Source organism: Crocodylus porosus, unplaced genomic scaffold (genome assembly GCF_001723895.1).
Source record: "Crocodylus porosus isolate Cpor-Errol unplaced genomic scaffold, CroPor_comp1, whole genome shotgun sequence".
NCBI lineage: Eukaryota > Metazoa > Chordata > Crocodylia > Crocodylidae > Crocodylus > Crocodylus porosus.
The window spans coordinates 108,851,637-108,875,824 of NW_017728906.1; the positions used below are offsets into that span (position 1 = coordinate 108,851,637).

The window sequence follows — 24,188 nt, forward strand, 5'->3', positions numbered from 1 at the left end:
AAGATAAATTCCGCTTGCAAACACAATTAGTTTGTCAGAAGCTGATTTGGGCATCAATGCCCCACTCTGACCTTGTTTGCAAACAAATACATCCTTTTGTACCGGATGATGACTGTGTGTCTGTGATTTTTGTGAGCCTCCAGAGAAACGAACCCCTTTTTGCAACAGTGGGATGTGTGTGTTTGAGCATGTGTCGAAGGGTGTGAGCATGTGTCTAAATGAGCATGTCTACACGTGCACTGTTACTTGGCAGTAACTTAAGTGCCCTCTCAGTGGCCAAAAATCACTGCGCAGTCCACACACTGCACGCTGTGCAGTAATTCTAGTGATGTGCACTGAGGGTGGAAATTTGCTACCTGCATGAGGCAGGTAACAAATTCCTGCCTGAGTGTTTCCTGCACAGTGAGGCATGTGTATCCCTATTTATGTACCCAAGCCCGTCCATACACAGTATTACTGCGCTGTAATGCCTGCATGTGTAAACCCAACCCTCCCCATAAAAGCCCGGTAAACGCACGTGTCGACACGCCCAATGTGTGCGTGTAGCTGTGTCCCTAAATGCGATTCGAGAAGGGACACTCATTGGGTGCTATGAGGTGGGCTGCAACCTGCTCTTCCCCTAGCACCAACGAGTCAAGCTCTGTGCCGGGCAGGGGCAGGGCAGGGGCCGCCCCGTAGCTGGTGGCTCAGGGCCGTGAAGGAAGGGACCTCGGAGGAGAGCAGGGCACCTGGGCCGTTTCCGCGTCAGGCTTTGAAGGCAGGGAGCTCGAACTGGGCCGGGCAGCCCTCTCCTTCGGGGCGCCCCGCCCCGCCCCGCCCCGCCTCACCCGCCGCCTCCCGGCCTCACCCGCCTCCTCCCGGCTCCCGCCGCCGGTTTGAGGCGCAGAGGCAGGGCCCGGGGCGGCCCTGGAAGCGGCGGCAGCCCGTGCCCGTGCCCCAGGGCTGGCGGCGGCATGGAAGCGCTGCCCCGCGCGGAGAAGCCCAACCCGCTGCAGGGCGCCAATCTCTGCTCGCGGCTCTTCTTCTGGTGAGTGCGGCCCGCGGGGAGCCGGGCTCCTCTCGGCCTCTCCCTGCGCCTCCTCTCGCAGCCTCGGCTGGAGGGAGCCTCAGCTCGGGCAAGCCTGTGGCGGGGCGCACTCTCTCCCTCTCTGCCCGCACCCGTGTATCCAGCTGCCCTCTGCCGGTATCTGGCATCTCTCTCGCTTTTTCATATCCCTCGAGAGCTGTTTCTTTCTATCTCTCCTGCTGTATCTATCACCGTATCACTCACTCCATCGCTATCTCACTGGTGCTGTATTGCTTGCTCGCTCTTTATCGCATCTTACTGCTTGCTCTGTCGCTCATATCTGTCTCTGTATCACTGTCTTGCTCCCACTCACTCTATCATATATTGCTCTATCATATCACTATCATTCGCTCTATCGCTTGTCTCTATCACCATGTCACTGTCTATTGCTGGCTCTCTTTATCACATCCTATCGCTTGCTCTGTCACTTGCTCTGTCACTCATATCCATCACTATATCACTGTTTTGGTCTATCACTCGCTCTCATTATCATCTTGTATTGGTTGCTGTATCACTGTTTCTGTCACTTGCTCTGTTGCTCTACCGTATTGCTCTCTCACTGTGTTGCTCTATCATATCTATCATTATATCAATGTCTGCTGCTCTTTTGCTCTCTCTCTATAAGATTGTATTGCTTACTCTATCACTGGTTCTATCACTCAATCACTGTATCACTGTCTTGCGCTATCACTCACTATCATATTGTATCGTTTGCTCTATAACTAGAATGGTAACATCATTCACTCTATCAATTATATCTATCACTATATCACTGCAGTTCATTCTGTCATATTGTAGTGCTCACTTTATCACTCGCTCTGTCTATCGCTTTATAGCTATAGATCTACTTTAAGGTAGATATCGCTCTGGTGATATAGTTATAGATCTACTCTGCATTAACAGATCTAGGATTTTGAAAAGGGAGCTGGTCACATAGTGTGTGGTATGTCATCATGTATAACACAGCACATATTTATCCAGTTAAAGAGAAAGCAGATGCTTTGCTAACCTTTGGTTAGTCTGTAAGGTGCAGATCTACCCTGCTTTCCACTTGACTTCAGATTAACAGAGTTAAAACTCCATGCTCTGTACAGAGGTGGCATCACCCATGGCTCATCCCTGCTTTCTACAGTGGTTGCTCACAGCAGGGGGAGAGTCTTGCTTCTTGTTTTCCGTAGACCTCTTGGAGAGAGAGATGAAGAGGATCCCACCCACCCGTCTTCTCCCACCCTCTTCATCTGGATACCAGCTTTATTCCTCCCTTGGCCAGATATGCAGTGTGAAGACTTTGCAGGAGCTGGGCAGCATGCCAGAAACCTCTTTGAACACTTTGGAAACCCAGATGGTGTTTGAATTATCTATCTTGACCCTACAACCAGATCTGAGCAGGTGCAAGAATCCTTTCTGGAGGGTGGGGAGAGACCCTCCCCTCCTCCAGAAAGACAAAAAGCAAGTGACCAAGCAGATTTCCTCTTATTTAGGGTATATGGTCAGAGGTCCTAAATTTTAGGAGGTACAAAAACAAAACATCCCCGGTAGCCTTGGTAGGGTTCCCTCTGCTGGGCACTCACCAGGCTGCTGTGTTTGAGTCTCAAGATGCTAAAGCCAGGATTTTCTTATGTTTTCCTTGGATGGAAGGGACTGCAGCACACTCTCTTTCCTTGGCCTCTCTAGCCCTTTAGCACAGAGGTGTTGTTAGCTGTGTTAGTCTGAAGTTAAATAGAAGGCATGGTACATCTGCACCTTATAGACTAACCGACCAACTCTATTTTGGTTAGTCTATGAGGTGCAAATCTATCCGGCCTTCCTCTCTAGCCTCTTTCTGGGCTGTTTCTGCTAAGCTGAAATGAGACCGTATGAACCAGCTGCCCAGCACATTAGGACATCTGTAGCTTGTGTGCACCTGTTTGCAGGACTGACCTTGTTGGTGTTTTGCATTTTCAGCTCTCCTTGAATGGTTACACTGTACGCGTACAGCTGTAAAGTGGACTTCATTGCTGAGCTGTATTACAAAAATAAAGCTAGTGTTCGCAACACCACTAATACACCATTTTGCTAGAGCTGGGGAATACGGAAAGCCTAAAGGCCTTGTTCAATGAGTACTTTAAGAAGTGTGATTTTTAACAGTTTAGTTCTTAATCATTATTCTTAGGGAAAACAAAAGTTATAACTTTGTGAACTAATCCAAAGAAAGTAAAGCATGTATCTTAGATTCCAGAACTACAGTGCACAGAGAAGAAGAGAGAGGAAGCAGACAAATGTGCCGACTCATGTGTTTTGTAGTGAGTCCTGTCTGAAATGGCATCCCTGTTAGGGAACTCCTATGTTCTGCATTAAGTAAGAAGTATGCAATATTTGCATAGTTATTCCTTGGTTGCTCTCATTTTCCTTTGTAAACCCTTGAAGTCCCAGTACTGTGGACCTTATGATGAGTAGTAGCCTCACTTGTTCTTTGAGGCAGGTGGAAAATGTTGAAAAGGCACAGGTTCCTTTTTGCTGTGGATATAGAAGCTTTTCTCATTCCTCTGCACATGCTGAGGGGAAAGAATTCAGTCTATCATTTTTAACCTGACTGTAACAAACAGTAATTTTTAAAGTGCTCACTTAAAACTTGAATCCTATTCTTGAGGATGCAGTGTGGTGTGGATTGATAGATAAGCTATTCATGTGCGGCTAAAGAATCCCAATGAAATCAAGGGGGTTCAGGAGGTCCTCCCATATGTATTGCAAGGCAAGTGAGTTCATAGCCATTTTTAATCACTTTTAATTAGTTTTTATATAGTAGCACAACACTCATATTCATTCATATACATTAATATGAAATTTTTCTTTTTTTCCAGTGAACTAAAAACATTTCCTTATATACTGTGCCTAGCAGAACTTTCTCCCCCAAAGTCTTAATGTCTTAAGACTTTTCTATTCGTCGCCTTTTAACATCTCATATATTACTGGAGTTTCATTTTAATCATGGAAGAATGTGGATTTTGGGTTACTTTTTGTAATTCGAAAATTGGAGATTGTTTTATCAGAGAAAACCAGGTTCCCTGGTGATAAATCCTTTTTGTTTGCTTTTTTCTCAATTTTTATTTTTATTTTTTTTTGTATCTTAAAAAAACCTGACTGTGTTTCTTCAGTGAAAAGTTAAACTGAGCATTTAGGGTTCCTTACTACAAGTTACAAACACTGTTCCCATGCAAGAATGCCAATAAAAAGTTAAATACGTTTCACAGATGAATCTAGTCTACAAGTTAAAGTTCGTTTCTTGAATTTTATAGCATTTCTGCAAGATGCATGAATGTGTGAGCTTCAGAAGTTCCCCATAGGTCATATGAACAGCACTGACTGCATTGTATCAGTTGTTTTACACAGACTGAGGGGCTTGCAATGGAAATCATTAGAAATGGAGTGTAAGGAGAGAAACTTATGGGAAGAGCTGCAGGTGAATAGAGTCCTTTAAAACTACGTGTATGTTGTCCCACAGAAACTTGGTCTTGCACAGTGAATAACGTTTAATCACATTTTCACTGAATAAGATAATAGGCATTTATATTGAATATATAACATTCTCTATTATTTAAAGCCTCAGAACTATTTTATTTCACTCATGTGGGGTGTTGTGAATTTGAAAAATATGTGCTTGGGAACTAAAGAAATGTTTTAGTGATGCATCTGTGGGAAAGAGCAGTGTCTTGATTATATTTGATCGTTGTTGCAGAATGAAGTCCTTGGTTTAATGTAAATCATCTGATATTTTGTCTACCCAGATGTTATTGTAAAAACCAGACTTTATTCATGTCAGTTATGAAGATCAGAACAACAGTAGAAGTCTTGTTTATCAGCATCTTTCATTGGAATGATTTATTCTAAGATAGGATTAACAAAGTCCAAAAGTAGTTTCTGTGCTTCCTGGCATTCCAGGTTTCCAGATACTACTTGTAGTTCTGACCCTTATGCAACCAATTGTCAGTGTCTCATATTCCCCTCTATTTGGCATTGGTGAGGCCACATCTGGAGTACTGTGTCTAATTTTGGGATCCCATCTACAGAAAGGATGTGGACAAACTACAGTCCAACAGAGTGCAGTGAAAATGGTTAGGGGGCTAGAGCACATAACTTCTGAGGAGAGGCTGAGGGAACTGGGCTTTTTTAGTCTGGAGAAGAGAAGACTGAGAGGGCATTTAACTACAGCCTTCAGCTACCTGAAGGGGGGTTCGAAAGAGGATGGAACTGGACTGTTCTCAGTGGTGGCAGGTGACAGAACAAAAAGCAATGGTCTGAAGCTGCAGCAAGGGAAGTTTAGGTTAGATCAGGGGTCAGCATGCCGGGGGCAGATGGCAGGGGAGCTGCGAGGGGCCCTATTCTTGTTGTGGCAGTGCAGCCCTGGCCCCTTCCCTGCCATCTGCCCTGAGGCACATGTGCCTGTTACAGAGCCCGTGGTGCTTGTAGCAGGTGGTGGGGAGGCTGCAAGCAGCTTCATGGGGGCTGTGTAGCCCTGGCCCAGTTCCTTGTCAATGGTGGGTACACACATCCCTCAGAGTGGATGGTGGGGAAGGGGCTGCACTGCCACAACAAGGATAAGGTCCCTTGCAGCTCTCCCACCGTCTGGCCTGAGGCATGCATGCCAAGTAAAATGCCTCTGCTTGCCATGCTCTGGCATGCATCCCGAGGGTTGCCTACCCCCAGGTTAGATATTAGGAAGAACTTTCTTATCAGGAGGGCCGTAAAGCACTGGAACAGGTTACCCAGGGAGATTGTGGAATCTTCATTGTTGCAGGCTTTTAAGACCTGCCTTGACAAAGCCTTGGTTCAATGATCTATTTGGGGATGGCCTTACTTTAAGCAGGGGCTTGCACTGAATGTGAGGAAGCCGGTGGTGGATTCGGTGGTGAGGGATGGTGGGGGGTGCCAGTGGCAGCACGGAGTCACTGCGGCCGCTCTGCCCAGCTCTGTGGGGCCCCCCAAAGTGTGAGGCCCGGGGTGACCTCCCTGATTCACACCCCCCCAGGGATGGCCCTGGGTAAGGGTATAATATTCTATTACAGAGGTGTATTTATTTGGCTCCCTTACTCTCACTGCATGAGTGCTTGTTGCTTGCTTGTCTTAACAAAATGCATGAGGGCTCTGATAGATTGAAATGAGTGTCTAGGTTGTCTTTAATTGTAGGACAACTGAGTTTATTATTTGTCTGTTCTCTTCAAAACTTAAGTTAGTGTTAAATCAGTTTAATGTTTTGCCCTTCAGATCAGCATTTCTTATGCCTTGCCTTAAGTAGGGAACAAAGTACGTTCTTAACTTGAGCTTTTTACATAAGGTAAAAACCCTTTTTTCTTAGTGAAGACATTTCCTCAAAATTTAGAAAATATATTACTGTGTGCTATATACTATGTAGCTCATCAGAACACTGATTGAATTGTCAAAGGGATATTTTAGCTGTGCAATTAAACCTATTAAAATTGACTTTTCATGTTATCTGTATTCAAGATAGGATGTTCACTTCTGCAAGATGTGTACTATACAGTATTTAAAAAATCCTGTTGTTATTTATTGTGACCATCGAGAAAACTACTGGTTATGTTAGCTAGAACACCCTGTCAAGGAAAATGGAACTTTTTGTTTAGAACATCAAATGATTATCTGCAGAAAGAAAAAAAGAACAGTCCTTCTAAGTGTCTTTTTACTCATCTCATTGCAATGTTGAAAAATGGGGTATCCCATCTATCCAAGGCCCCTTGGATAGGTACCATCCTAGGTCATCCACTGAAGAAAGGCAATATGGTAATTCCCATTGTGACCTGCTGAGTTTAAATTTACTGGCAGGTGAATTTTATGATGGATAACGTATTCAACTTGTGTATAGCATACTTTATCTAATGATGCTGCTCTTGGCCTACCATGGAAATGTATAGACAGTGAGTCACTACTCACTTCTGTACTTTGATAATCCTTTTCAATAGTCTGACGCACACCATAGTGGGAAGAGAACTGCCCTTGGACCTGTTCCTAACGTGTTGATCCTTTGGTGCTTGGTTAAAACATGTCTTCCAAAAAAGCAGTGTTGATTTTAAGATATCAAGAAACAAATCCACCTCTATTCTTGGCAGTTTGTTCCAGTGGCTGATTTCCCTCAGCGTTAAAATTTAATGATGACTTTCTAATCTGAGTGTCTGGCTTTGGCTTCTAGCCATTGGTTCTGGTTATGCCTTTCTTTACTAGATTAAGAAGCCCTCATGAAGGCAATTACATACGCTGTAACAGAGTCATTTTTCAATTTTTTTCTCTTAGCTAAACAGACTGAGATCATTCATTCTCACGGGAAGGCTTTTTTTGGTCTCTTCGTACATTGTCTCTGTTTTTCAACACCCCTTTAAAATCTACTATTGGTGTCCACAGTGTCTTATGCAGAAGTAAAACTGCCTTCTTAATCACCAGGAATCCTGGTTTTCTCTGATTTAAAAAAAAATCCCCAATTTTCAGATTTAAAAAAGTAACCCCAAATCCACATTTTTCCATGATTAAAATGAAACACCACTATATATAGGTATAAAATGTGAATGAATTTTATATAGAGGTGTTTCATTTTAATCATGGAAAAATGTGGATTTGGGGTTACTCTTTTAAATCTGAAAATTGGGGATTTTTTTTATTCAGAGAAAACCAGGATCCCTGTTAATTACCACTCCTCTCTTCATACATCCAAGTTTTACATTAGACTCATTCACATTCAGCTACTTGCCCTCCTTTGGCATTCATCATTTTCAGAATTATTCCATCACAGTGTAGGGGTGGCCTGTGTTTCTTGCTTCTAAATATGTAACCTCACTTTGTGTTTGAATGGGATCAGCTCAGCAAGCTGGCCAGACTACTCTTTATGCATGTGCCAATCTGTCATCCACACATTTATCAGCAGTGATTTTTATGGCTACTTTCAGATCAGATTATCGATGAATACTATTTGAGGTTTTGTAGAATCATAGGGTCAGGAGGGTATACACAAGGTCCATCTGGTCAAATCCCTGAACAAATGAGGGTTTTTTCACTCCATATAAATGCTTTATCCATTCTCTGCATGGAAACATCTATTGAGATTATAGAATAGCCTTTTCCTTTTTCCTACAGTTCTTACAGTTTTCCCTGAAAGTTAATCCCTGGGGCAAGTGGAGCAGTAGAGAAAGACTCCCCATGCCTTTCCCACACTGGGATCTCCTCTGCTCTGCTCCTGGTTTCTGGGAATAGAGTGGAGGTAGCAATGGGGCAGAAGTCTTCAGCCCCTTTCCCAAACTGGGCTTTGCCTGATTTGGGAAAGAGGTAGAGGGCAGTGGCTGCTGCTTTCTTCTGGGTAAAGCACAGGGCACATTTCTTAAAAGAAAGAGGGAAATCTTTCTTCTTCAGGAAGCATTTTTTCTTGCAGGAGAAACTTGATGAATGCCTGTAGGCTTGTGGTTTCTATTGTGAGAAAAGTAGTGCCTGTATGTGGCCTAAATCTGCCTTCTGGCTGTTTAGACTCATTGCCTTGTGATTTGCCCACTGCAGCAAGGAAAAACAGTTATTCTCCATTTTGGCAGCATTTAAGGTATTTCAGACTTGCTATTATATCCTCCTGTTAACGTCTTTTCTCCTACCTAAACATGTCTTAGTTCTTTCAAGCTCTTTTCATATGCCTTGCCTTCCAACCCCTTTATCATCTTTATCACTTGCTTCTGGATTCTTTCTGGGATCTCTAGATCCTTAAAATACTTCCAGCACTGTTCACAGCACTCCAGCTGAGGCCTAACCAGTATCAAATAGAGTGGTTCTGTCATCTCCCCTATCATACACACAGTACTTATGTTAATGCAGTCCAAAATTGCTACATTCTTGCTATCAATGCCCTATCCTGCATTAGTACATTTGTTTTTCTTCCCAACATGTAGCACCTTATATTTGTCTTTGTTGAATTTCATTTTGTTTTCTGGTGCCCAGATCTCTAGTTTATCAAGATCACTTTGAATTCTAATCCTACCTTGTGAAGCTTTTGCAAACAGTTCCCAGTTTTATGTCGCACACCAGCATGATCAGGGAGAGCTTTGTTTCTACATCTAAACAATTAATAAAAATGGTAAACAGCCCTGCATTCAGGCAGCTCTTTGAAAAACCACTTGAAATTTCCTGCCATTCTGACATCAATGAAGGCATAGTTATTCTTTGCTTGTTTATTTAGCCAGTTATGTCTTTACTTAACATCAATTCTATCTGGCCTGTATTTCTCCAGGTTTTTTTTAAAAACAAGGATGTATGGGATTGTATCAAAAGCCTTACTAATATTGAGGTTTTCATATTTACTGAATGTCCTTCATCCATCAAGCTACAGTAATTACTCTGTCAAAGAAGGGAATCAAATTGGTTTGGCTTGATTTTTTTGGCTTCTAACAATCACTGCTTCCTCTGTTATGTATTTACTAATTGATTGTTTTATAATCAGGGATCCTAGTTTTCCCTGATTAAAAAAAAAATCCCCTATTTTTGGATTAAAAATAACCCCAATCCACATTTTCCCTGATTTTTAAAATGAAACGCCACATATATCTATATATTAGTGGTGTTTCGGGAAAAATGCAGATTTTGGGTTACTTTTTTTTAATCAAAAAATTGGGGATATTTTTTATCAGAAGACCAGAATCCCTTGTAATGAGGCCTGATATTTGTCCCCATGATGATGATTTCTGATTGACAACACATTTTAGAGATTTTCAGTTAGGTATCTCTTTTACGTTTTAAATAATGGTGCCCGATGATTGGGAGAGGGCCAATGTCATGCCTATCTTCAAGAAACAGAGGAAAGTAGATCCGGCAAACTACAGGCCTATCACCCTGATCTCTATCCTGGGGAAGGTCTTGGAAAAGATTATTAAAGAGGCCATCTTTAACAGACTAGCTGAAGGCAATATCCTGAGGGATACCCAGCATGGGTTTGTTGTGGGTAGGTGTTGCTTGACCAATCTCATTTCCTTTTATGACCAGGTGACTTATCACAAACTGGCTAACTGCGGCCTTGATGTTGCCACGATCTGCTGGCTGGGGAGCTGGCTCTGCGGTAGGATGCAAGAGGGTGGTGGTCGATGGGAGTCAATCGTCTTAGTGCGCTGTGACCAGTGGGGTCCCACAAGGCTCTGTCTTAGGGCCTATACTGTTTAACATCTTCATCAATGATGTGGACATTGGTGTGAGAAGCGGACTGGCCAAGTTCGCCGATGGCACCAAAATCTGGGGTAAAGCATCTACACCTGAGGACAGGAGGGTGATCCAGGCAGATCTGGACAGACTTATGAAATGGTCTGTTTCGGTGTTCAACACCAAAAAATGCTAGGTTCTCCACCTTGGGAGGAAAAACCTGCAACATGCTTATAGGCTTGGCAGTGCTACATTGGTTAGCACTACAGATGAAAGGGACTTGGGGGTCATGGTTGACCACAAGATGACCATGACCCTTCAGCATGATGCTGCGGCTAGTAAAGTGAGCAAAACGCTGGCTTTCATCCGTAGATGCTTCTCAAGCAGATCCCGGGACATCATTCTCCCACTGTACTTGGCCTTGGTGAGGCCGCAGCTGGAGTACTGCGTCCAGTTTTGGGCTCCGCAATTCAAAAAGGATGTGGAGAAGCTTGAGAGGGTGCTGAGGAGAGCCACACGCATGATCAGAGGTCAGGAAAACAGACCTTATGATGAGAGGCTGAGAGCAAAGGGGCTCTTCAGCCTGGAAAAGTGCAGGCTCAGGGGTGATCTGATGGCCACCTATAAGTTTATCAGGGGTGCTCATCAGGATCTGGGGGAACGACTGTTCACTAGAGCCCCCCAAGGAATGACAAGATCAAACAGTCACAAACTCCACTGTGACCGGTTTAGGCTGGACATAAGAAAGGACTTCTTCACTGTCCAAGCCCCCAAAGTTTGGAACAGACTGCCACCTGAGGCGGTTCAAGCACCCACTTTGAATGTTTTCAAAACACATTTGGATGCTTATCTTGCTGGGATCCTATGATCCCTGCTGACTCCCTGCCCCCTGGGGCAGGGGGCTGGACTCGATGATCCTCTGGGGTCCCTTCCAACCCAAATGTCTATGAAATCTATGAAAATCAGAATTGTCGGGACATGTTGCACCAGTGGGAGCTGCACAGGAGTATACCAGGGTTCCTCTGGGTCACGAGTTTCCAATGTTGAACTGCCCCCTATGCTGCATTGTGTCATGTGGTTACTCTGGGTTGCAGGTTCCCAAGCCCCACAGGCTGTGCCATGACACCCCATCTCCAGGGGTGGGTGCAAAAAGAGGAAGCCAGAGATGGGAGAAGGGGCATGGATACTGTAGCTGCTGCTGTAGCTGGAATGATGTGGGGAGTGGTGGCATGGTGGGAGCTCAGGGGCAGCAAATTAACGTCTCATGAGTGGGCTGCAGGTCGGACAGCCCTGGTTTAAATGGTTAATCATTAAACTGCTGATGTCTTGTGATACTTCTTCTATAGTGTTTGATCTAGTATTATGGGTAGTCATTTGTATCTAACACATTTTATCAACAGAATTTTTAATAACAAAAAAAGATTGTGCTTATTTGACGGCATCTGTTTTCCCTAAAATCATGTTGACTGGCATTATATTCCTGTCCTTTCATGTCTTGATCACTTGAACCCCATGTCAGTTTCTCCATTATTTTGCCCAGAATTTGCCAGGCTTGTAGAAGGCAGTGGGAAAACAAGTTCTAGGGGCAAGTACCTATGATATTGGAGTATTTACTGTCACAAATAAGCATGTCTGAGGTTTGGAGGCTCAGTTCAGTTGCGAGCAACTTAAGAAGGGTTCCCCCTACAAATTTAAGTGGGTGTGAGTATTGTTTGGAATGTAGCAGTATTTTTCTGAAAATTATTATTTTTAATGCATTTGAGCCTTAAACAATTTTGAAATACAATTTTTATGATAATTGTTCAAATGACCAAGTCCCCAGTCCCTGGTTTTAGTAGGGGAGAGTCTGGTGGAACTCTTTGTGGGAGTGGAGCCTCTTTTCTTTTTGTCCCTTTCCTGTTTTCTATCACACCGACTTTTGTGCATATGCATCCTGATTTTTTTTTAAGCAATCATTTTATATCTTTCCCTAGATTAACGTATTTAATAGTCTACTTTGAAACAAATGAGAAAATATTGTATTTTTCAGGCAGTTGGTAGTTTCAAGCATATAACATTTTTTTTTTTACAAATGAGAACTATAATTCAAGAACACAAGCTGAGGAGGCTTGGTTTGTAGCTGTTACAGAACTGCTGCAAGAACACTTCCTGTTCCTTCTCCCAGGTCACATGAGGCTAAGCGGAGGGTGTCGGGGTTGGGGGATGTGACAGTCTCTGGGGTTTTAGTGAAGTATAATCTGCTTGCAACAGATAATTCCTAAATTTTAATTGGCACTTGAGCCCTTCTGGTCTTCTGTTCTTTCCTACCTGCCTTGAGCATCAGAAGCCTTGTTAGAGCAACTATGCACTGCAAAATTGATAGGGCAGCATGGGATTCACTGGTTGTATGAGGCCATCTGTGAGAAATGAGACCGCTCAGCACTTTAGGGCTAGGGACAGACATTACACGCAAACCGGTTTAAGTGATCAGAAACTGGTTTAAACCTGTAACAGAACAGACATTCAGTGCACATAAACGAGTGTGAAAATGGCTTAAACCAGTCTGAGATAAACCTGGTTGAATGTAGTATCAGACTTAACTGATTTGGGTCAAACTGATGTATGCATTGTTTGTCCCAGACCCCTTGCTGGTTTAAGGTAAAGCAGATACCCCCAGCATCCTGGCATGCTCTCTGAGCTGGGCAGTGGTCTCTGCTCCACAGCAGGGCTAGCCCCTCCCCTCTGCTCGGTGGCTGTAGCTCCACCACAGTGTGGGCTGCTCCCTTCCTCCCACTTGCCACTCCCTGATAAGCAGGAATTCCTCCCCCCCGATTTTTTTTTTTAAGCAATCATTTTATATCTTTCCCTAGATTAACATATTTAATAGCCTATTTTGAAACAAATGAGAAAATATTGTATTTTTCAGGCGATTGGTAGTTTTTAAGGGGTGCTTACCAGGATCTGGGGGAACGTCTGTTCAACAGAGCGCCCCAAGGGATGACAAGGTCGAATGGTCACAAACTCCTCCATGACTGTTTCAGGCTGGACATAGGGAAGAACTTCTTCACTGTCTGAGCCCCCAAGGTTTGGAACAGACTGCCACCTGAGGCGGTTCAAGCATCCACTTTGAATGCCTTCAAGAGATATTTGGATGTCTATCTTGCTGGGATCCTACGACTCCTGCTGACTTCCTGCCCCTGGGGCAGGGGCCTGGACTCGAAGATCTTCTGAGGTCCCTTCCAGCCCTAATGTCTATGAAATCTATAAAATCTATGAAATGTGATCCATCTAGTCTAGTATCTTATAGCAATAAACAACAAAGGGTGAAACCAGCCATATTGCAATCAGTGAGAGCAAGATTTTGTTTCAGATGACTGAGAGAGAAATCTTTGTCTTGGGCAGCTGGAGTTGCCAGCCTATAGGAGAAGCTTCTTCCTAATCTCAGGCAATGAGAATGTTTGGGCTGTTCTTTTTTTTTTAAACAGTTGAATGTAGTGAAGCCCTGGGATTCTGAAATTGGTGGTAATGAGCAGGGATTCTGGTTTTCTCTCATTTAACACCCCCCCCAATTTTTGCTTAAAGGAGCCTAAAATCCATATTTTTCCATGCTGAAAATGAAACACCACTAGTATGTAGATATTAGTAGTGTTTCATTCATGCAAAAATGTGGCTTTTGAGTTGCTTTTTAAAACTAAAAATTGGGATTTTTTTTATCAGGCAAAACCAAGATCCCTGGTAATGAGTTCTGCAGGTGAGGTATGCCTGTAAGAAGTCTTTCAAGCAGTTTTCAAAAACTTTACGAACTTCTTTGAAGAAGTTTTCATTTTGTAAAATGTCAGTTATTGCAATATATTCAGCATCAGAGTGACATACTGATTTGCCATCTTTGGATGGATGAATTGTTCATGTGGTCTGCTGCCACTCTAGTTTGTCTGTCAGTAAATCTTTTCTTTCCAGCCAGGAGAGAAATAACTTAAGATGCTAGCAGACATGACTAAAAAGACTTCCTGGTTTTTAGGAGATGTGATCCTTAGTCTGCTACATAGAGAACATAGACGGATTGTCTTGATTTAAAATATATCTTCAAGATAGGAGAGGCCTAACATGCTTCTGTGTTGGACCACAACAAGAAGCAATAAGACAAGATCAACTGGCCCATTCTTACTCTCACCTAAAGGCAGCTCTCATTTAAGTTGGTATGTATTTCACCCATGTGTGTTCAAGATCAAGTCCTATAGAATCAATGAGAAGAGATTCAGGGCCTAAACAGAACCTTGACAGGTTATTTCCCATTCTGTCACACTGAATTTTTACTTCTGTGGTTGCTGTAATTACTATGATTAGAGCTGGTAGAAATCAAATATCCTGCCATAGTTATGAAGCTAGAAAGCTACAGAACATCAACTGTATGTGATACTGGAAATCTTTATGTCTTGTTAATATCGGTATCTTAGGATCCATCGTGTGTGACACTGGAGTACAGTGACTGCTGTGGTGTCCATCAAGTCCAGATTTGTAGCAGTCTCCTGTGACACCAACTGGCCCTAATAAGACACCAACTAGCTCTCTTCTCTTTCCAAAGTTGTTGGATACTGCCTTTGAGGTAGAACAGTTTCTGCATTGCTGTTTTGTAATTAAGTATCCCAGGAGCTTGTGCCAGACTTGTGAGTGAGAGTTATCTTGAACCCAAGTGACATTAGTACTTTGGCATTGACATGGATTAAGTCTTGGACTCTTTCCAGAATGGTGGCCTTGATTAATTATTCACCTATGTAGGGGAAGAGAGACATTTTTTGCTAGGACAGGGTGCTTAGAGTCTTGTTTGATAGTACTCCCATTTGGATGTAGCTCACGTCAGTTTGACTTATTCCCTAGATCTAAATTGAAGGGACGAGTCTTTACTGCTTGCAGCATACTCCCTCTGTTTCTATGAGACTTTCTGATAATCTTTTCAGTGTGTCAGCATTTTTAGGTGATACAGCCTGGACAGCCTCTTTCATCTTGCTCATAACCTGGATCCCTTTCTTTATTTTTCTGAACTGATTAGTATCTCTTGATATAAATCTGGACAAGACAGCTACTTGTCATATCTGGGAAATGAAGAAGTCCTTTGGGCTATAAACTTGGTGGCTGTGATGGAGGGGATGTTATTTAGCTAGGCTATCCCCTCCGCTCCCCCCACCTTTTTCCTTTATTTTAAAAAACATTTTTACAGCCTCCTTTGATTTATGTATGCCTTCATGCGGGCAGCTGTGTAAAACTGAATAGGCAAGATCATACTATCATTTTAAAGAAACAAAACAAACAAACAAAACAACCCAACCAAACCAGACATTTTGCGAATGGATTGCAGTAGCCTATATGGAAAAAAAAATGTTAATAATTTCTTGGGTGCTAGAGTTCATACTGTACAATCTAGTTTTGCATTTGGTATCTCCATAGATTTTCATATTAAATAAATGAAAGTTTTCTAGAATAACAGCTGAAATCTCTTTAGCCTCTCGAAGTGATGCCTCCAGGCCTAAGTTCAAGATGAACTGAGGGGGAGGGGAAGCATGTACAGCTGTTTTGCTCTATTGAACTAGTGTTTTGAACAGAAAGAGGACTTCAGTCTTTAGATGCCTCAAGCCAGGCTTTTCAAAGGACTAAATTCCATTAGAAAGGAAATGAGAAAATGTTGACTGACTCTTTCTTGGTCTATAAATTTGCTTAATAATCTAAAAAAAAATCTCATCTCAAGAGTTAAGCATTTACTAGGACAAACTGGAACATCTTAGATTTACTGCCTTAACAGATATTTAGCTTCTTAAATCTTTTGTGGCAACAGGTCTTAAAGATTCATTTTTAGAGAGAGAGAGATCACTGGTATCTAAACTCTTTATGGTGTCTGTGATACCATGAATATTTAACTTCTGGTAGATGTTTAAAGGCACATACTCCTGTTTTGTCATAGCAGATTCATTTATAACTGTGCCTTGGACTTCTTCCTAGTGATAAGCAGTTTGGTTTTCAGAAAGTTTTTTAGTTTTGGTTTTATTCATATTAAGGAATCTGTGAACTATGAGAACAAAACTCATAATCCTCAGTAAATTATTGGACTTTGGGAACATGGTGAAATTTTAACCAAGATTGACACAAGAATCAAAGCAGGACCACAAATACACAAGATTGATGAAGACTTTTCTAGAATTCTGTCTGTCTTCAAGATCTGAATTTGCTTATTAGTATTTAATCACTTAGCAAATTCTGAGCGGTCGCAAAGCTTCCTATCGTGCGTGGATGACCTCTACCTGACTTGAGAAGTCTATGGGCCAACGAGAGGTAAAGTGCTGCTCGACCTGGTACTGGCTACTGGGGATGACCTAACTGGCGACCTAGTGATTGATGGGAAGCTGGGTGACCTTCACCATCCACTGTAAATCTGGTAAGTCAGTCAGCAACACGGAAGTCCTTGACTTCAGGAAAGCCGACTTTGACAAGCTCAGGAGGCTTGTCAGTGAGGCCCTAAGGGACCACGACCCCAGGGGGAGGGGAGTTCAGGAAGAGTGGTTACTCCTCAAGGGAGCAATCCTCAATGCACAGGCTAATTCTATTCCATGTTGGAGGAAAGGCAGAAAGAGGACACAGCAGCCTCCTTGGCTCTCCAGGGATCTAGCAGACCTCCTGAGGCTAAAAAGAAAGGCCTACAAAGGATGGAGGATGGGATTCACCTCCAAGGAGGAATATTCTGTACTGGTCCGGTCCTACAGGGAGCAAACCAGGAAAGCCAAGGCTGCAACTGAACTCCAGCTAGCCTCAAGGACAATAAAAAGTCCTTTTTCAGATATGTGGGGAGCCGGAGGAAAAGCAAGCCAGCATTGGATCCCTGCTGAACCAGATGGGGCAACTGACAACTGACGCCCAGAAAAAAGTCAACCTATTAAATGGGTACTTTGCATCGGTCTTTCATCAGTCCCATGGGACGCCCATGCCCGCTATGGGACAGGGAGGTCCAGGTGAAGGAGATCCCCTGCTCCCCATCAATGCTGACCTTGTGAAGGAACACCTTGAGATGCTGGATACCATCAAGTCAGCCAGCCCTGACAATCTACACCTCAGGGTGCTCAAGGAGCTGGTGAGCATCATAGCCCAGCCTCTGGCACGGACCTTTGAAAACTCCTGGCACTCTGGTGTAGTGCCCAAAGACTGGAAGAAGGTCAATGTGGTGCCTAGCTTCAAGAAACGGAGGAAAGTGGGTCTGGCTAACTATAGGCCCTTCAGCCTGACTTCTATCCCGGGAAAGATCTTAGAAAAGTTTATTGAAGAGGCCATCCTTAATGGACTGGCCGATGCCAACATCCTGAGGGATAGCCAGCATGGGTTTGTTGCGGGTTGGTCTCGCTTAACCAATCTCATTTCCTTCTATGGCCAGGTGACCGATCACCTGGACAAGGGGGAAAAGATTGATGTCGTATATCTTGACTTCAGAAAAGCCTTTGATCTGGTATCCCATGATCACCTCTTGGCGAAACTGGCCAATTGTGACCTTCAGTCCACCACAATCCTCTGGCTTGGAAATTGGCTCTGTGGTCAGACCCAGAGGGTAGTAATTGATGGAAGTCAATCATCATGGTGCCCTGTGACCAGTAGGGTCCTCCAAGGCTCTGTCCTTGGACCTATCTTGTTCAACATTTTCATTATTGATGTGGACATTGGAGTCAGAAGCGGACTGGCCAAGTTCGCCAATGACACCAAACTTTGGGGCAAAGGATCCTCACCAGAAGACAGGCAGGTGATCCAGGCCGACCTAGACACACTCAGCAAATGGGCAGATGAGAACCTGATGGTGTTTAACACTGAAAAATAGAAGGTTCTCCACCTTGGGAAGAAAAACCTGCAGCATCCTTATAGGCTCGGCAGTGCTACGCTGGCTAGCACTATGGAAGAAAGAGACTTGGGGATCATCATTGACCACAAGATGAATGTGAGCCTTCAATGTGATGCTGTGGCTAGTAAAGCGACCAGAATGCTGGCTTGCATCCATAGATGCTTCTCAAGCAAATCCCGGGAGGTCATTCTCCCCTTGTACTCAGCCATGGTGAGGCCGCAGGTGGAGTACTGCATCCAGTTTTGGGGTCCAGTATTTAAAAAGGATGTGGAGAAGCTTGAGAGAGTCCAGAGAAGAGCCATGCGCATGATCAGAGGTCAGGAAAACAGACCTTACGACGACAGGCTGAGAGCCATGGGGCTCTTTAGCCTGGAAGAATGCAGGCTCAGGGGTGACCTGATGGCTACCTATAAGTTTATCAGGGGTGACCACCATTTCTGCGGGAATGCTTGTTCACCAGAGTGCCCCAAGGGATTATGAGGTCGAATGGTTATAAACTACTGCAAGACCATTTCAGGCTGGACATAAGGGAGAATTTCTTTACTGTCCGAGCCCCCGGGGTCTGGAATAGCTTGCTATCGGAGGTGGTTCAAGCACCTACATTGAACGCCTTCAAGAGTAAATTGGATGCTTATCTTGCTGGGATCCTATGACCCCAGCAGACTTCCTGCCCTTGGGGCGGGAGGCTGGACTTGATGATTTTCTGAGGTCCCTTCCAGCCCTAATGTCTATGAAATCTATGAAAGTGCTGGCAACACACTCAGTACACTGCAAAATGTAAAGTACAGGCTGTTTCTGCTGGAAGAGCTTAAGTGCAGAACTAGATAAAGACAGAGGAGCTATTGTGTACTAGAGAACCTGTAAAAATAAATTATTAGGATTTTTAAAGTTGTTATACATGGAATATTTTTACTTAACAGCATGAAAGCATGAAAAATTTCTAGGAGTTGGTCTTGAACTGCATATCGTTACTATCATTTTGTATGCGGTAAAACTGGTTTGCAATTGAAGTGCACCCAGTACTTGTTCCCTTGAACTATTGTTCACCCTACACTTTACATTAACTATGTACTTAAACATTAAGCCTTATTACAGTATGTGATTATTAAGCGTAGCCTAATTTAAGGGTGCCTGTGGGCCATATCTGGCCTTCAGAGCTGTATCATCTGGCCTGTGATGCTGTCTGTAGTCCACATGTCTTGAACCAGCCCACACCAGCTCTTACCCTGGCCCCACATGTTGCTTGAGTTTTTAGTAGAGGTGAGAGAGTCTTGTTCCACAGAATATAAAACCAGAGGGGATTTCCTTTCTGTTTTGTTTCTCTTGGATTTACACTGTAAAGATCACTGTTGTTTATTGTATATACTACCTAACTTAATCTCTGGTTTACTAATGTTACAAATAACATAATTCTGTGTAGTGTTTATGGGACACAAGATTCAGAACAAATGCTCTTAGTAATGTTAGGGTCCATGCATGTCTTGATGTAATATCTTCAACCAGAGGTGATGCTTATTTTAAGTACAGTGTTGGTAAGTAATGAGGACGTTATCTAAGTGCTGGCCACAGGAAATAGCAATTTAAATGGAAGAATGTACAAAAAGTAGGTCTGTGACTGATGTTCTTCATTTCAAAGGTTAAATATTGACATCCCTAGCTGTCGGCAGCTGTAAAGAACTAGTTAATAAGGTCCGAGGGATGGAGGAGCCCAGGGTCTTGAATGTGGAGTAGGACTGGAATTTCATTAAGTCAAATATGCTAGAACAATCTGGGTTGTGTGTCCCGAGGATGGTTCTTCAGATCTATGTGGATGAAGGATATCAGAGAAGAAAGAATTAGAAAAAAGGACTGATAGTAAAGAAAACTTTCCTTGAAGTCAAAAAATGTGGGGATAAAGTAAGAGATGTCAAAAGCCCATAGCTTTTAATGGATGTTTAAAATACAGCAAATGTTTCTTGTACTAAAGAGGAAACAAGGACAGAATCATAGACAAATAGGGCTGGAAGGCACCTCCAGAGGTCATCTAGTCTGGTCCCTTGCCTGAGAATTACTAAAGGTAGATCGTGTCAGACTAGCCTGCTAACTTTCCTTGGGAGCGCTGATTTTTATTAATGCAGCTGGAGAGGATGAGGATTAGTGGAGGAACCAGGAAATGGGTCAATACGTGGATGAAGGTGAGACAATGGTGGTAATGTTGCAAGGAGACCGATCAGGATGAAGGGGGAGTCACTTAGTAGAGTGTTCAGGTTGGTGCCAGTCTTGTTTCCAGAATATTTTAATTAAGGACCTTAGTCAAAAGTATGGGACTATAGTGATATAACAAATATGAGACAAAGTTGGGAGGCATCACTGATGCAGAGGAAGATCAGCATGCTTCAGTGAAAGAACTGGATGACTTTGAGGAAAAGAGTGTTTGAAATAGGATGAATTTCAATTGTATAAAGCCCAAGGTTTTGCACTTGGGGTATTCGAACCAATAAGTAACTTATTTCATAAGGTGGGAACTTATCCTTCAGAATGTGAGAAGGACCAATTTGCACTAACTCACGATGCTATGACTATGAGCAGCCAATGTTATACAGCAAGGGTGCCAAGGATACGGCCTCTGGAGCCCTATCATCTGGCCTACAGTGCTACCTGTGGGTCATGGAATAGGGTGCTGAATGCAACACATGCTAGCTTTGACCCTGACATCCAGCATTGTATGCAGTGTGCAGATCATCTGGCACAGGCTGTACGTGGCATGGAGTCTGAAGCTGGCACAAACGCTGCACATGGCATGCAGGGCCAGTCTGGACCATGTGCTGCATACAGCATCTCTTCTAGACCAGCCAGTTGGACCTGTGCTAGATCCAGCATACAGGGACAAGGCAAGGGTACCATGTGCAGCATGCTTCTTGGAGTGTGCCATGTGAGAGAACTGGCCCAGTGCCTTGCTTAGCTTATGTCCCAGGAAAGGGGCTAATGCATGCTGTATGTGGTACATGGGGCTGGAGCCTGCAGGTGCATTGTGGGTAGCACATGGGCTGGCTCAAGGCCTGTACTGCAGGTAGTGCCTGCACTGTAATTGTCCCTGTGTGCTGGATTTGGCTTATGATGTCACTCTGTAGGTCTGATGCAGCCTGCAGATTGGCTCCCTTATCTGACACTACAGGATAGAGGATTTTGACATTCTTGTTATACAGCATGAAAAAGATATGATTGTGGGTTGACAGGTCATCTTATTTGTTGTTTCCATTAGAGAGAAACAATTAATGATACTGCCTCAGTGCTGGTGAGACCTTAGATGGAATATTAAGTACAACTCTGGTCATCTGTCTTTAAGAAAGATGAACATAAGCTAGAACAAGTGTTTAGAACTGCTAGGGTAGTCAAGAGAATGAGGAGCCTATTTTGAGAAGTCTAGAAGAGTATAGTTTCAATAGAAAGGTTAAAAGGAGTTACAATCATTGGCCTTTATAAACAGTACAATGGTATGTCATAATCAGGGGTCCTGGTTTTTCTCTGATTAAAAAAAAAAACAAGCCAATTTTCAGATTAAAAAAAGTAATCCCAGTGCACATCTTTCTGTGATTTAAAATGAAACACCACTAATATATAGAATTGTGTTTCATTTTAAATCACAGAAAAATCTGAAAATTGGGTTTGTTTTTTTTATCAGAGAAAACCAGGATCCCTGGTCACAAGTATCAGTTTAAGCTCTTTGCTACTGAAAATGTTAGTTAGCTGGCTTTCATATCTATACAAATTAGGTCAACTCTGTAGGTCAAGCTGAAACAGTAGATCAAAATCACACTCTTGCTTCAAAACAGTGCTCCTAAAAGTAGTCACAAAAACAGAGGTACTAACTTGCTTGCTCATCTCAAATCAGGCAACAGTCCTTTGAAAACTGTTTTTAACCGCTTATTGTGTTGGTAGGAAGTTTTGATATAGGTCATGCTCCTGTCTATAGTCTTTTTTAAATAAGTCCCATGATTGTATATCCATAAATCTAAAGAATGAAGTGTCAAGGGGAATGTGAGAAACCTTTGCAAAGAGCTGAATTTGGCATAATAAAATCTGTTTTCAGAGGTCTCATATGAACCAATTAAAACATATAGAAAATGTAATGTCTCTTTCAGATGTGCTCCAAGTTACTTCTGGACACTTGAAGCCTATTAACTTTTTAAAGAGTTATTTAGGTTGTAGTACAGAGCACTGGAAATGCAGTAAAGCTAGATTTATGGCTGTACCTTAATTCTGCGCTCTCGTGCATTTATTGTGTCTGCTTTCATGGGGAACTCAGGGCAAGGTCCTTCCAATTATTGTAGGGTGGGAGCATGCATATAGGTAGTCACCACTGGGCATGTATACACAGCCACTACAGTGCATTTATTTAGTACTTGTATTAGTAAGTACTAAATAAATGTGCAATAACTGCATTTATTGCGCCATAGCACCAGAGAACTTCTTTTAGGTGATGCTACTGTACAGTAGCTTAATAATACTGTGCAGTAGCATATAGCACTGTCCATGCTGTGATGCGTTACTGCGCAGTATTTTTCAGTTACTGCACAGTCAGCTTCTCATGGAGATGCACCCACTGAGTAGCTAAACACTGAAAGGTCAAACCCAAATGACATGTTTGTGTGGACATCCCTTTTGGACAGATTCTTAGGTATTTAGATATCAATCTGTCTCTTTAGGTGCCCAACGCCTCCATTTTGATACATCTGAAAGCACTGTTTGGTGGTAGCATTGCAAGTACTTGGGTCTGTGGGTCAGGGGTTGGCAATCTATGGCCCATGGGCTATATTTGCTCCATGGAGCCATTATATCTGGCCTGTAAAGCTGGGACTTCAGTGGCATTTGACAGAGGGTTCTTCACTTTCCTGTGTTGTGCCCCAGCTAGGCAGCAGGAAGAAGTGACATTGATGGTTACTGGGTCCTAGCACCAGCTTTCCTTAAATCTGAGCTGGACCATTCTGGCCTGCCACTTCTGATCTAGGTTTCAGAATTTTAGCTAGTGAACATGTGCAAAGCCTTGTAAAAGGTGATGCCTCCCCCTGTCGAAGAAAACTGAAGCCCTGGAGGTTCCAAAGCAGGGTTTGAAGTAAGTGCTCCCTTGAATGCCTATCAGTAAGGTACTAGATGCGTCTGGAGCACCCCTAGGTTATGCAGTCTTTTTATATAGCAGATAGTTTGGTCGTTAGAGTGTTCATTTAGGTTGTGGCAGATCTGGGTTGCATTCCTTTTTTACCCAGTTCAGCCCAGAAAATTGAACTTTAGATTCACACATTCCAGATAAGTGACTTGATAGCCAGGGTGGTAGTTATTCTGAGAAGTGTCTTTCTTGGTTTCTCCTCGTGGAGATGCTGTTTGTTTGGGGTTTTTGTATATGTCTAGATCTGGGTCCAAGGTGTTGATCCCACCTCTCAGGTAAGTGGCTTAGCTGAAGTTAGGGCTGAAGCTAGCCCAGTAAATAATTAGTTATACAGAGTGAAACATCCTCCTTAGTAGAGATTGAAGCATCTGCTCTGGAATTGGTAATAGTTTAGGGCACTCCCTTGATATGCAGGAGATGCTGGTTCAAATCCTGTTTCGGCCCCTTTTTATAGCAATGGGTAGTTTGGACAGCTGTTTTTTGAGGAGCCTGTGCATTGTATGGAAGCCTGGGCACTTCTGTCAGGATTGTGTTAAATGGCAGAGTGGTTGGACATTCTAGCTCACTAATAAGTGTCCTTAATCTCTTCGTGCTTCCATCTGTAAATCTGGGTAACTTTGTAACTCTGATGTTCTGGGAGAGTAAATAGATTAAAGACTGAGGGGTTATTGCTCCCCCCTTCATCATTGATGAGAGAACATTATAATGAAGTGATCTACCAAATATATGAGTAAACTTATTTCCTGTTCTATTGATTTGAATGTAATAGTCTATATTTGAATATAATAGTCTATATTTGAACAGGTGGCTGAATCCTTTATTTATTATTGGTCATAAACGGAAGCTTGAAGAAGATGATATGTACAAAGTGCTGCCTGAAGATTCATCAGAAAGGCTTGGAGAGGAGTTGCAATGGTAAGGAAAAAAAAATCAATATTCTGGTAAACTGCATCTTCACCTGTGAAGATCAATGCTGCATTAAGGTT

The 24,188-nt window shown here is 43.0% G+C and overlaps 1 protein-coding gene across 3 annotated transcripts in view; it reads left to right on the forward strand.

The window, feature by feature from the left end:
* ABCC4 (ATP binding cassette subfamily C member 4) overlaps window positions 1–24,188 on the forward strand; it is a 251,125-nt gene that overhangs the window by 38,424 nt on the left and 188,513 nt on the right. For 2 of the 3 annotated variants that reach the window (XM_019529748.1, XM_019529750.1), the window contains exons 1-2: window positions 864–1,027; window positions 24,007–24,117. In XM_019529748.1, the coding sequence (XP_019385293.1) occupies window positions 954–1,027; window positions 24,007–24,117 (185 nt within the window). In that variant the 5' untranslated portion in view covers window positions 864–953. Of the gene's footprint in view, window positions 1–863; window positions 1,028–24,006; window positions 24,118–24,188 lie in introns of those variants that run through there. The other variant, XM_019529749.1, reaches the window with a different exon arrangement.